This window comes from Vipera berus (genome assembly GCF_964194415.1).
Source record: "Vipera berus genome assembly, chromosome: 3".
Taxonomy (NCBI): domain Eukaryota; kingdom Metazoa; phylum Chordata; class Lepidosauria; order Squamata; family Viperidae; genus Vipera; species Vipera berus.
The window spans coordinates 70,391,105-70,403,390 of record NC_138204.1 but is presented as its reverse complement, the minus strand read 5'-3'; the positions used below and the strand labels follow the sequence as shown (position 1 = coordinate 70,403,390).

At 33.1% G+C, this 12,286-nt stretch overlaps 1 protein-coding gene across 1 annotated transcript in view; it reads right to left on the bottom strand.

Moving 5' to 3' along the window:
• The window catches only part of LEPR (leptin receptor), a gene marked incomplete at its 3' end in the record, with an annotated part of 43,258 nt that overhangs the window by 18,365 nt on the left and 12,607 nt on the right, over window positions 1–12,286 (bottom strand). Inside the window, exons 5-13 of the mRNA XM_081323565.1 lie at window positions 10,547–10,692; window positions 9,546–9,690; window positions 8,489–8,782; window positions 8,287–8,404; window positions 4,538–4,737; window positions 2,186–2,334; window positions 1,744–1,903; window positions 1,575–1,657; window positions 171–387 (exon numbers count right to left, since the gene is read on the bottom strand). Coding sequence (XP_081179691.1) covers window positions 171–387; window positions 1,575–1,657; window positions 1,744–1,903; window positions 2,186–2,334; window positions 4,538–4,737; window positions 8,287–8,404; window positions 8,489–8,782; window positions 9,546–9,690; window positions 10,547–10,692 — 1,512 coding nt within the window. The remainder of the gene's footprint in view (window positions 1–170; window positions 388–1,574; window positions 1,658–1,743; window positions 1,904–2,185; window positions 2,335–4,537; window positions 4,738–8,286; window positions 8,405–8,488; window positions 8,783–9,545; window positions 9,691–10,546; window positions 10,693–12,286) is intronic.

Genomic DNA, 12,286 nt, shown 5'->3' with positions numbered 1-12,286 from the left:
AGACTAATAAAAATGAAGGTATTCAAGATTTTGGTTGGAAATCCTACACTCTATTTAAAGGGAGGACCTTCCAAAAGATCAGTAGTTTCTAAATACCTTCTTTATTTAAAAGTACAGTCATACATTAAAAGGGTTCTGTGGGAGCAATAATCCAAAATGGTTGCTCTTACCTGTGCTTATTCGTTGTGAGAGAGTTAAAATAAAATTCACAGAGGAAGGTCCAATTGAGTTGATAGCTAGAATTTTAACAGAATGTATATCTTCAGACCATGAAAAGATGTAAGTAGTGTCATTTTCTATATAGTCAGACCAAGCAATGTTTTCTGAGGTATTATGCTCTACTACATAATCTAGAACACTACATAAAGAAAGATTCTTCATCAGTGGCTGTAAAAAAATACATATATATTAGATATTTTGTATTGTGGCTGAAACTAAACTTTAGATATATTTTTTTTAAAAAAATAATACAGAAGATATTTGATTCATTTGATAATCATTTTTCCAACAAATATTAACTTTCACAGTCTTATGTAGCCAATTAGGCCAGAAATTAAACTAATTTGCTGAGAAATCAAGAATTTTAAACTGATTTTTCCAGAGTGCACTGGAGGTTTTTAAAGTGTGAAAGCAATTAGATGGATTTCTGGTTTAGTAAACTAACTGAGCTGGTTCCATATTTCTAAGAATTCTGATTGGAAACACTTGCTAGTTTAGACAGGCAGACTGTTTTGGTTTAAGGCATTGGGTAGAATCCAGTGGCATGGGAACAGACGTCTGCTCGTACAAGAAAGTGTTTTCTCCTTCTCTGTGCAACAGCCCTTGTGTCTTCAGGATCTAATCTTTAGGCCTGGGAATCCTTTGGACTTGGAGCATATTTCGAAATCATGTAGAATACTACAAGGAGAAGGAAGAACTGCTTGGCTTTAGTTTTTATTTGCATTAACTGTTGACATTGCAAGTACAGTTGTACCTGTTCAACTTTTTAAAAAGTTGTAGGAATCTAAAGAACCATGCTATAAATTTGCTGATTTTTATAATAATAAATTTGTTTGGATCATGTATCCCTGAAACCTGCATTATTCCTATCACAAATATAAATGCAAAAAAATTCAACCTTTAATTCCTTTGAAAAGAAATTTAGAAATTCTATTCCCAGGTAACTTATAGCATTAAAACTACTAGGGTTTGTTTTTCCTGAATCAAAGCTTAATCAGAAAATAGTCCTGAAAAAAGATACACTTCTGAAAGTTGCATGTAAACAATAACAATTACATTTTAAAAAGTAGTTACATTGTGGAACTTTAAATTAAAAAAAAACTTCCCCTTTTCTATTTAAAAAATAGTTCTTGATTAATGTATGTTAAGAATTGTGTAAATCATGACAATGTATAAAATGTCTTCTTCATACTTTTAACTAATTGAAAGAGAAATCCAAATTGACTATTATCCTAGCAACATTAACAGTAAAGGGATTGCGGTTTTAGCTAGCTCCATATATCTAACTGTAAGGAGTAATAGAGCGTTACAAAAAAATTAGAAGTTGAGCATCTTCTTCTTCTTCTCAGAAGTACCTTCCAAAGCAAAGTGACATTTTTCTGGTTTGTAGTGGGATCTTCATTAATAACTCTCCAGAATTCAGGTCCTCTCAAAGGAGCTGAAAAAATAATGTATATTTCAAATTGTTTATATACAGCTTGTTCTAAATGAAAGTAGCCAAAAGCACGTAGGTAATATACTGACCTTTGATATCTTTAATAACTGTATAAGCAGATCTACTCCAATCACTCCAATAGCCAATTCCTTCAGTCATACTGCAGCGCACCTGAACCATGTAAACTGTACAGGGATCTTGTACAGCAATACTCACAGAGGTAACCGATACAGCAGAAACTTCCTGAATCTATAAAAAAGCAAAGAAACCTAACAAATAATAATAAAATAATTTCTGATTGGCTAAGCTTGTAAGCCGCCCTGAGTCTTCGGAGAAGGGGGGGGATATAAATGGAATTAAAATAAAAAATAAAAAAAAATAAAGCTAAGACTGGATATCTGTTACATAGCCTGGAGAAAAGAAACACATCAAAATTGTTCTTTTTCCTCCCAAGATGAACCAGACACGAATATAACTGACAGAAGAAAATTCACTCAAGCATTAGTTAGTTTGCATTAAATCAGAACATACCTTCCAGTTAATGTCTTCTCCACTAGCCATATATTGAACTTGAAACTGAAGGTCATTCTTTGGAAGTTCGGGGTTATTCCAACTCACTTTTAGTTGCCCAGTGTCCTCTGTGATTTCAGCTCTGACGCTGAAGGGAGAGAATGGCTTCACTAGAAAGGTAAACAAAAGAAATTTGGCTGACTTGCTGAATAACTCCATTGGATACATATGCATTGGTTCTTCTCTATTGCATTTCACTAAAGCAACGGTATCCTGCAATTTATAAAACTTTGTCTTTATCATACTTTAATTGTAAAGCAATTGCAGTAGTAACCTGTTGCCTTAAAAAAAAATAAGTTCCTTCTCATGAAAAACTTCATCTGGGATTCTTTCTCTCCCAATCTAGAATCAACTCATGACCACTGTGTTAAACTTGTCCTGAAATATGGAGGACAGCATTGCTCCTCCAAAGTTTTCAATAATCTGGTAAAGACAGCTGTCTAAAAAATACTAAGTTGCTCAATTCTAAAGATTTAATGGAATTAGATTTCTGATTTTATACTTCCAAGATCAGCAGTCAAGCACTGCACAATAATATATAAAGAGCAGTTACCAAACTGTTAACATGTTGCAGATGCAAGATCTAATTAGACGTCATTATGTTTTCAAATTAATTTTAAGTAAATTTTATAATAATTTAATAAGGAAGCCAATTCTTTTTTTGTGGTTTTTAGAAATGCAACATGTTCAACCTGTTCAGTAAAGATGATTGGTTCAAACTTCTCAGGAAATCACAGCAATGGTTGCTGATCTTCAGCAATGCTAGAAAGTAACCATAATCTCAGGCCCATTGAAGCAATGGGGTGGATTTATAAAGTAAAAAATGTATTATTATTTTTCCCCTATAATACGTCATTGTCCCATTTTTTTTCATTCTTCACCACCTTCCCGGCAGTATTGACTCATGCACAATACTGAAGATCTGTAAGAAGGAAAACGCTCAGAACAATGGACTGTAGGCAGGTAAGGCTGGAGACAAAGAGAAGTTTAACTACTCCTGTATTCACACCTCTTGTTTGATGTTAAATGAGGCATCTTTCCTGTGCTGCTTTAAAGGTTGGAAGGAGCAAACAACAAACACTGCAGCCTTTACCTTATCTGCAGCTGCAACAGAATTGAATCTCCAAAATGAATCTTTAAATGACCATATAAGACCTTATGATCTTGTTATTGAATCCTGTAATGTGATTCTAGAACACAGAATAATCTGTTCTATACATCACCTTCCTATCTATCAACATGGAAATATAATAAAGGCATGTTAGAAATGAAAACTTATTTTAAATGTTTATTGCAAGGCATGATAATTATTGTAATTTCATATGCATTTAATGTTCTTTCAGTTTTAATAAAAACAGCTATCTTTATCTCCCACACAGACTTACCATTACTGACTGAATAATTAAAATGGCCAATTGAAAGGAATATTTTGGTGGCGGAATATGAAAAAAATAGAAAAAAAAATTCAACCCAATAGCATATATGTAAGAAGCAGCAATTACATTTTTATAATTACAGATTGAAATACAGGATACGTCTTAAAAGGAATGTTCTATTGTGGCTTGCATTAGCTGTATTACATATATCTTAAAAGGGAGGCAAGAACCTAGTCCTAGAGTTTTTATTTCCCTTTCATTTATACATTTAAAAAGCTGTTTTGCTAACTGTCTCTCCTTGGAAATGAAATTTGCTGCAAGTCCTTAGAGAGTTGCATTTGAACATGTATAGTATAACATGCAGATTCAACAATAGCAGCCATCATCTCAAAGTCAAACCTCAGGCTCTGCCTCTTTGGGATACAGAATGTTATAGTAGGTAAGGCAGGGCTTTATCAGGAGAAAGTCAGTTTGGTGTAGTGGTTAAGTTATCAGGGTAGAAACTGGGTGACAGAAAGCACAAAGACAGCTGGATGACCCTTGGGACTGTCATGCTCTTTCAGCGCTAAGAAATAGGCAATGGCAAACCACTTCTGAAAGCCTTGACAAGAATAATACTGGGACTTGTCCAGCACAAGCCAAAGCCAGCTGTGACTTGGAAGCACTCCCCAAAAAAGAGCAGTTACGACGTGTCATCACAACCCCATTTACTGTATGTCACTCTTCCCTTCCCCTAGACCAGGGGTAGGCAACCTCGGCTCTTTTAGGACTCATGGACTTCAGCTCCCAGAATTCCTGAGTCATCTGACTCAGGAATTCTGGGAGCTGAAGTCCATGAGTCCTAAAAGAGCCGAGGTTGCCTACCCCTGCCCTAGACCCATGATATCTTCAAATCAGTTTAGGCCATATTCCATTGTTAGAAACCCCTTTCACTTACCTACTTCTTTTGGAAGGACACATACTGGCCTTGAAGTAATTGTTCCCAGTGAGTGCTTAATCTCTATCCACATAGTATATCCAGACAGAAGGTAAAAGGGTTGAAAGATGCACTCATAAACATTATTCCTCAGCAAATTGCATTCTTTCACCTCTGAATCTGAATGCATGCTAGGAGATTCTGAACAGTATATATCATTTCTTAAAACAAGAAAATAATGCAGTTATGTAAACCTAGCATTTGAAACCACATAATTACTTTAATATAACTTCATAAAAAAGAATGTAAATGATAAAAAGTAGTCTTCACATAACCTGCAGTTTTTAAATTTTTAATTACAAAATTTGTGCTTAACTATTTATTTCAGCTTACTCAGCTAAAAATGAGCTATTTTATTTATGTATTCATTTATTTGTCAAATTTATACGTCATTAAACCAGATTTCAGCATATCTCCCTGAAATAAAGCTATATCTTATAGTATATTAAGATGTAAACAACAACCTTAGGCAAATGCCTGGAAAACCTATTTGCATCTCAGAATTTCTCATTTTAGATCATTTAGATGACCATTGAATCAAGTCTAATGAACGAACAAGCCTGAAGCTCATTCTACCTGTACCCATTTTGCTACAATGTCTCAGGCTATTGGCCTCATCATTACATTTTAGGCTTAGTTTCTCCATACTGCCATTTCAGTCAGATGGGAAGTCAATTATGTGAAGTACTGGAAGACATTTGGCATGTGTCATCTTACCAGAATCTGAGTACACACAGCTGGTGTACTCATGATTGATTAGTTGCTTGTTATTATTAGTCATGAAAGATATTGCCTCTTTAACCAAGCCATAGATTGGAGTCTTTTTGAAAATAGGTAGGTCATTCAGTTTTATATTTATGTTTTGGCAATTCACCAGAAAAAATAAGGCTCACAGTATGATGTAAAGCCTACTAAAATCAGTGGCAATTCTGACATTGACAATGAATAGCATCTGTGAAGAAATGAATAAATGTCTCTACAAGATACCACACTAAAGAAAGGAACTGCCATTATCAATCTAGATTCTCTCTGCGTTGATAAAAAAACTAAAAGTGACAGGTACATAATATGTTTACTTTCAATCTTGTTGTGTCCTTCTTTTGCAAACCTTGGGGGTGGAGGTGTGGGAAATTAAATTATTGCTTCCATAGCATTGACTGGTGACATAATTTCTCTATGTGAAAGTGAACACATGAACAAAGATTACTAAGGGGTATGTGCTATACTGCAGTAGAAAAGAGAGACAGAGACAGAGATCATTTCTAGTACACAAGGAACTTTTTAAATCTTATTCTTGTTCATCTTCACAATGACTCTAAGAAACAGGTCAATATTAATCTCATTTTGAGAATGGGAAACAGAGGTTGAGGAAAGGAAGGTGATTTGAACAACACTTTGCAAAAGCTAATATCCAATGCTGCCACAATACTGCACCAAGGAGCCTTAAGCCAAATATAATACGTACTCCTTTCCCTGGCAAAAGACATCAGACTAAATTTATTGATTTTAAATGAAACTCATTTTTTCCTCTAAGATGCTCAGAACTGTATTTGCAGCTTAACTATAAAACTATGAATATATTAGGCTGTGAGACAGTGAATAAGACAACATAGTTCAGAGGTCTTCACAGTTAAGCCAGATTTGAATCTGCAACACCTTAGTTACTGCCAGAAATGTCCAACGGGAAGGAAAGGCAAATTATGAAAGCAGCTTTCGGCCTTTTCAGGAAAGAATTAGATCCTATGGATTCTTCTGGTTCCCATGTTATATTACTTATTTGTTAAAGTGTCAGTCCGTGTTTCGCCATCAGTTTATCTGCTCCGAAACACACTATCCAGAAACTCCGGTCAGCTGGTGCTGGTTAGAGCTAACAGGTAGCAGATGAGGTAGCACCACTGGATTGATTCACATTAGCATGAAGAATTAAGACACACAAGGGTCAGTCCTGATCATTTATTTATTTATTTTATTTAGTTTCATTTGTATACCGCCCTTTCCCTGAGGACTCAGGGCGGTTTACAGGGAATTAAAAATCAAAACATACAAAACTATCATCCTTCTCTTTGACGATGATAGAATGATTATTTATTTATTTTTATTTATTTATTATGAGATTTATTTGCCACCCATCTTGTGTTCAATGACCCTGGATGGCTTACAACATAAAAACATTAAAAAACCAAATAAACTTCATAATAAATAAGTACAAATAAAACCTATTTTTCAGAAAGGACAGATTTTATTGTATAAAAGGAACACTTGAGAATTCAAGAACATTGGGTACTATCTTATAGGTACTATGTTGGGTACTATCTTACATTAAGTTCCCTTAGAAAATTTAGATTAAGTAACCTAAGCTCAAAGAATAGTCTGGGCAGACCATCTTCATGACTGGGTTGAATTAACAAAACTGGGGTTATCAAACCTGCAAGTAACACAAAATTTGGCAGCTTAATTCATACCCCAGACAATCAAACAGGTTACCAAAACTGGTAAACTGGTTACTTTAAAAAGTGATAGTTCTTTAAACTGTCATCTATACATTACATTTACACACAAGTTATATAATTGCACAAAGATCTGTAGAAAACTTTCTAAAGTTTACAGAGCCATATCCATTACATACAACTTGGCTATGCACCACTTTTGCTAGAACCAATCAGTGACTCCAAAGGAAGAGAAAGGACTGCAACTGGGTAGAGGGATGAGTTGCATAAGATTAAGCACAGTTGATCACCATTTGAGCAACAAGTCAATATGAAGCTTGTAATAATTATATAATATCTTAATGAAAAATTCTGAAGAACTCAATATATTTGCACATTTATTTGTGCATTTTGCCTGGCCCTAAGAAAAGTACTGTCTCAGCAAATGGAGGCACCTAGTTGACCTGTTGTTCATTGAATACCTATGCAAGATTGGACCTGGTTTGACCTAAATGGAATATCAGTGGTACAACGAGATTGGTATAATTAAAAAAATACTGCAGGAAGTAGTGGCAAAACACATCTTTGATTAAATGGAAACTACAGGGACATGTCCCCAAATTATAGTGAATTATCTTGATAAGAGGAACATCTCAGCAATGGATGGTTCCAATCCAGCTAAATATATTCAGTAATTTATTAAAATGAATACTTTTTAATGTCTTTCATCTCTAGAAAATCAACATAATCAGCACTATTACAACAAGAATTATGACCAGAGTGCAAGAAGCAGTATCGTGAATAAAGATTACAAGGCACATTGGTATTTATAGAGCTGAATTTCCAAATCAAATGAGTAACAAAATATCTCTACTTCTGCTGTTTAAAAACCAAATTTTGGGACCTTAATAGATCAGATATTCAATCTCAAAACTGGTATTAAGCTCTAATATTGTAAGTGATGAGGGAATATCATAAAGGTTGCCTGTCAAAGTTACAATTTCTAGCCCAAGCTTCCATTAGAATTAATGATGCTGCAGTCTAAATTATGTTTAGCCATGCTGTCTGAAATTTTGAAAGTTGCACTCACCTCTGAGACTATCAGATTTGAAAAAGCTAATTTAAAGAGCAGAGAATTCAGTTTTTCCCACTTAAGTCACATCCAAACTTTCTTTTAATTAAAAGTTCCGTATCACTGTACAGTATAGAATTTTCCTCAACCCTGTACTAACCTGAGCTCTGAAAGAAATAGCTTTTCAAAAATATATTAAAATGAACATATACCTGTAATATCTTAACAGCAAAGTACTCTCCAAAAGTATTGGATCTGGTTTGATGGACCAGGAACAGGTCATTTTTTGTAAGTTGCCATAGGTTTCACATGTGATATTGATATTAGCATCTATTTGAAAGACAGCATTAGTAAATATGCAAAGAATAAGGGTTCATCAATATTTATAATTGTAGAAACAATCTGATATATTACCTATTATGTATAGTTCAGCATAACGATGATTACATTCCTTATTTTCATTACAACAGTATAAAGCGTTAAAAAGGAATTTTCCTCCAGGCTTCATTGCAGGCAAGTTGGTAAGTGTAATTTTGCTAGTGTAGTCATTCACATAAGTATACTGATTACTTGGGATTTCTTTTGCTAAATTCAACCACCATACTATCTTCTTTGATGAGATCATTTTGTTTTTGGTTTTATAAATACAATAAAAAGAAATGTTTGTTCCAACACTTGCTAGGAGTTTAGAAGGGAAATACATGACATCTATTATAAACAAAGGAAACAAACATTAATATTTTAAATAATTTTTATAACATTATTCTTTATAAAAATAACCACAAATGTAGGGCTTTTTAACAACACATTTGCTTAGTTATTTAATATAACTTTGTAATATACTTTGTAATTCTTTTCTCATTAATCAAGTTTCAAATTTCAACACAAGAAAATCCCTTAGATTAGATCATGAATGTCCAAGCTTTTGGCTTACCTGGGCCACACTGAATGAAGAGGGATTGTCTTGGGCCACATATAAAATATATAATATAGTTGATGTATATAAAAATCACATAATAATGTTAAAAGGTTACAATTTTGTGCAGTCATGTTTCTAGCTATACAGGGCCGCATTCAGGCTATGAACCACGGGTGGACACCCCTGAATTACATAATATGCTCCTCCTCAACTATGAAAGACGATGCCCCAAACTTTAGAATTCATTGATTCCAGAGGTACATTTTAACTCCCTCCTTTCAATCATTCTATAAAGTGACAAAAACAGCCATTAGTCCACCATTCCTTTATCTTTAATTCATTATTGTGGGTATCTATTCAGGAGGCGTTTGATACATTTGGAAACTGTTATGTGTAATATCTTGTATGCCACTCAAGATCTTTAGATTATGATAAATTACGTATATTGTAAAAAATAAACAATTTTTAATTAGCCATGGGCCATGATGAGGATCACATAAAATGATCTAATATTTTATATCTTGGATTAATAACATTTTTACGTGAATGTACCTTGTAGATCCAGGTTAAAAGGTGAGCTCCAATCACTCCAAAGACCTAATTCCTGATGGTTCTTGCACCGAATCTGAATTATATATGAAGATTCGAGTAATTCATTATTTATGGTCAGTGATGTTCCCATGGTAATTTTAGCCACCTATGAAATTATTTTTTTAAAAAATAATATAATAAGAATAATGCAGTTCTTTCACTGAATTATTTTTTAAAAATCAAATAAAAGTTGATAAAATGAAGCTAATAAAAAACAAAAGAGGTTTTATTTCTTGGTTTTAACACATGATGTTATATAAAGTTTATGTGTCCAGAATGCAAAGGTTACATACGTGCACTCCATAAGGACATTGTCCCCTTCCAATTTGGTTCATAGAAAATGCATTCAGTAATTCAAAATGAAAATAAAGAGGATTGTGCAACCTTTCACATATGCACATAGAACTTGCTTCCTAGACAATTCCATGCCAAACCTCAAGCAAATTTAAAGTACATTTAGGGAGTAGTATTTTTTGTTTGTTTGTGTGCAACAGGGAGAATAGATGGTGATCCTACTGCATCTCACTTAAAAATATGTTTCAGTGCTTGTATTGTGAGCCAATAATAGATAATCCAACGAAAGTGAAGCATATCTCATTAATTCACAATACAAGCACTGAAAATCTGTTGATTTTAGTCATTTCAATGCATAGGTGTCCAGTATAAACCATTATAATGAAAACATAAAGGAAGATTGGCTACAAATATCTAAAACGTGGGTTTTGTATTGGTTTGACAACATGTATTTCTTCATTATTCTACCTTGCTGCTCCCAAATGTAAACTCGTAGTTACAAGAAAACTTTGGGTTATTCTACATGTACTGAATACCATTTTTATTGCATAGCTCATTTTTCAGTTTCTCAGAAATTTAGACTGTTTAATCTTAAATTAAGATTGCCAAATTTACAGTGACTCTTAAATCTATTTTATAAGAGGCTTAGAATAAGAAATTTGTCTCACCTGTTGAAAACTTTTAGTTGAGTTTGTAAAACATTTTACTTCATATAGAAATAAGTTGGATTTAGATGCTGGCTGAGACCAAGAGATTTTTAACTGTCCTGTATCTGTCATTTCAACTTGCAGATGTAATGGAGGGTCAGGTTTTACTGCAAAATAGTATGATAAACAATATGCCTTAAACACGATGATTTCCAGTAATATTTTAAGCTTGCTAATTTTTTTTGTTTTAATTTGATCATCTCTATATATGTAAACAAATATTTTATATACATAGGTTCAAATATTTTTAAATAATCCAGTTAATACCTAGAGCACCTTTTTCAATCAATTTCACCTTAAGCAAGAAAGAGTACCCTATTGCCTCATGTTCCAATTAATTAAAACAATTTCAACATACAGTATGCATAAATGCTTTGGCGAATTGTGGTTGTGGTCTGAAGCAGTTATGGCTAGAGTTTGCTCAGCATCCAAAAGAAACACAGTAATAATTAAAATTATCATATTATTTAGTATATCCAAGTTTGGAAGGAAGACATCCCATACCAGGCAACAGCTTTGGTGAAAAAAGAACAAAAGTAGGGTGTTTTTTTTAAAAAGATGAATAATACAAATAAATGGCTATGTTTTGCTAATTCATGGGATGGAAAGTTTACAATATTCCCTTATATTAATACTAACTCTAAAACTGCCATCTGGCTAGGTTGATATCTGAATACAGATATTTAAGATCAAGTTTCAAAAAAATACAAATTATTTTATACGTAATTATAGAATTTGGTAGTATTTGTTTAAGGAGCTACAATATTAAATACTGTGCTATAGCTCTCATAGTATGTTTAGTTGGCCTGTATATTATAATATTTTCATTTGTTTTCTATAAATTATATTCAGATAACGTACATTTGATCAGAATCACTGTTATGAGCAAACAGCAATACTTTGTTCTGGAATGGAATTGCAAAAGTTAGCTTTGTGATGTTAACTTCCACTTTTAAACTTACTCTTCCAAGGCACAGAGTTTCTAGTGGTAGTTAGTTTTTAAAAATGAGTCACATGAAGTATGATCTTTTATTTAATAAAAGTTGTAGCTTTGCCTTGCGCACACTTTCTCAAGCAGCAGCTCCAGGAATATATATGCAGACCTTGCATCATTTGAAGTGAAGTAACTGAATTATACCAAATGCTATTTTAATTCTGCTAACTAAAAGTTTTAAAATAACTGACCACTGAATAACATGATTTACAAAAAACATTGTGCAATTCCTGTAATTCCATCATCTTTCCAAAATATTAAGTTATATAATAATTAAAACCCTTATGTCTATCAATTTTTTAATTATAATAAAATACAAAATAATTCAGACAATGAGTAATTTAGAAGCAAAAAAGCCAGAAAGTATCAAAAGATTAAATGCAACGATCATCTGATTATATAAAACTCTGATTTAATTATATAAAAGTAAAATTAAAAAAAACTCCAAATTGTACTAATACAGCTAAAATGCAACCCTTCAGAGTGTCAGCATCCTCTCATTTTTTTCCCCTATTTTTACTGTTCATACTTGGAATAAAGCATTACAAAGTGAAACTGTATGTTTAAAAACATGAAAGTTTTTTTTTCATAAGAACCCAGATCAACTTCCCCATCTTCATTCCATCAAGATATGTTGAAAATTCCCACAATTGCTAGCAAGCAGTTCTGGGGCCTGTAATTCCAGTATAACTAAGAGTACCATAGAA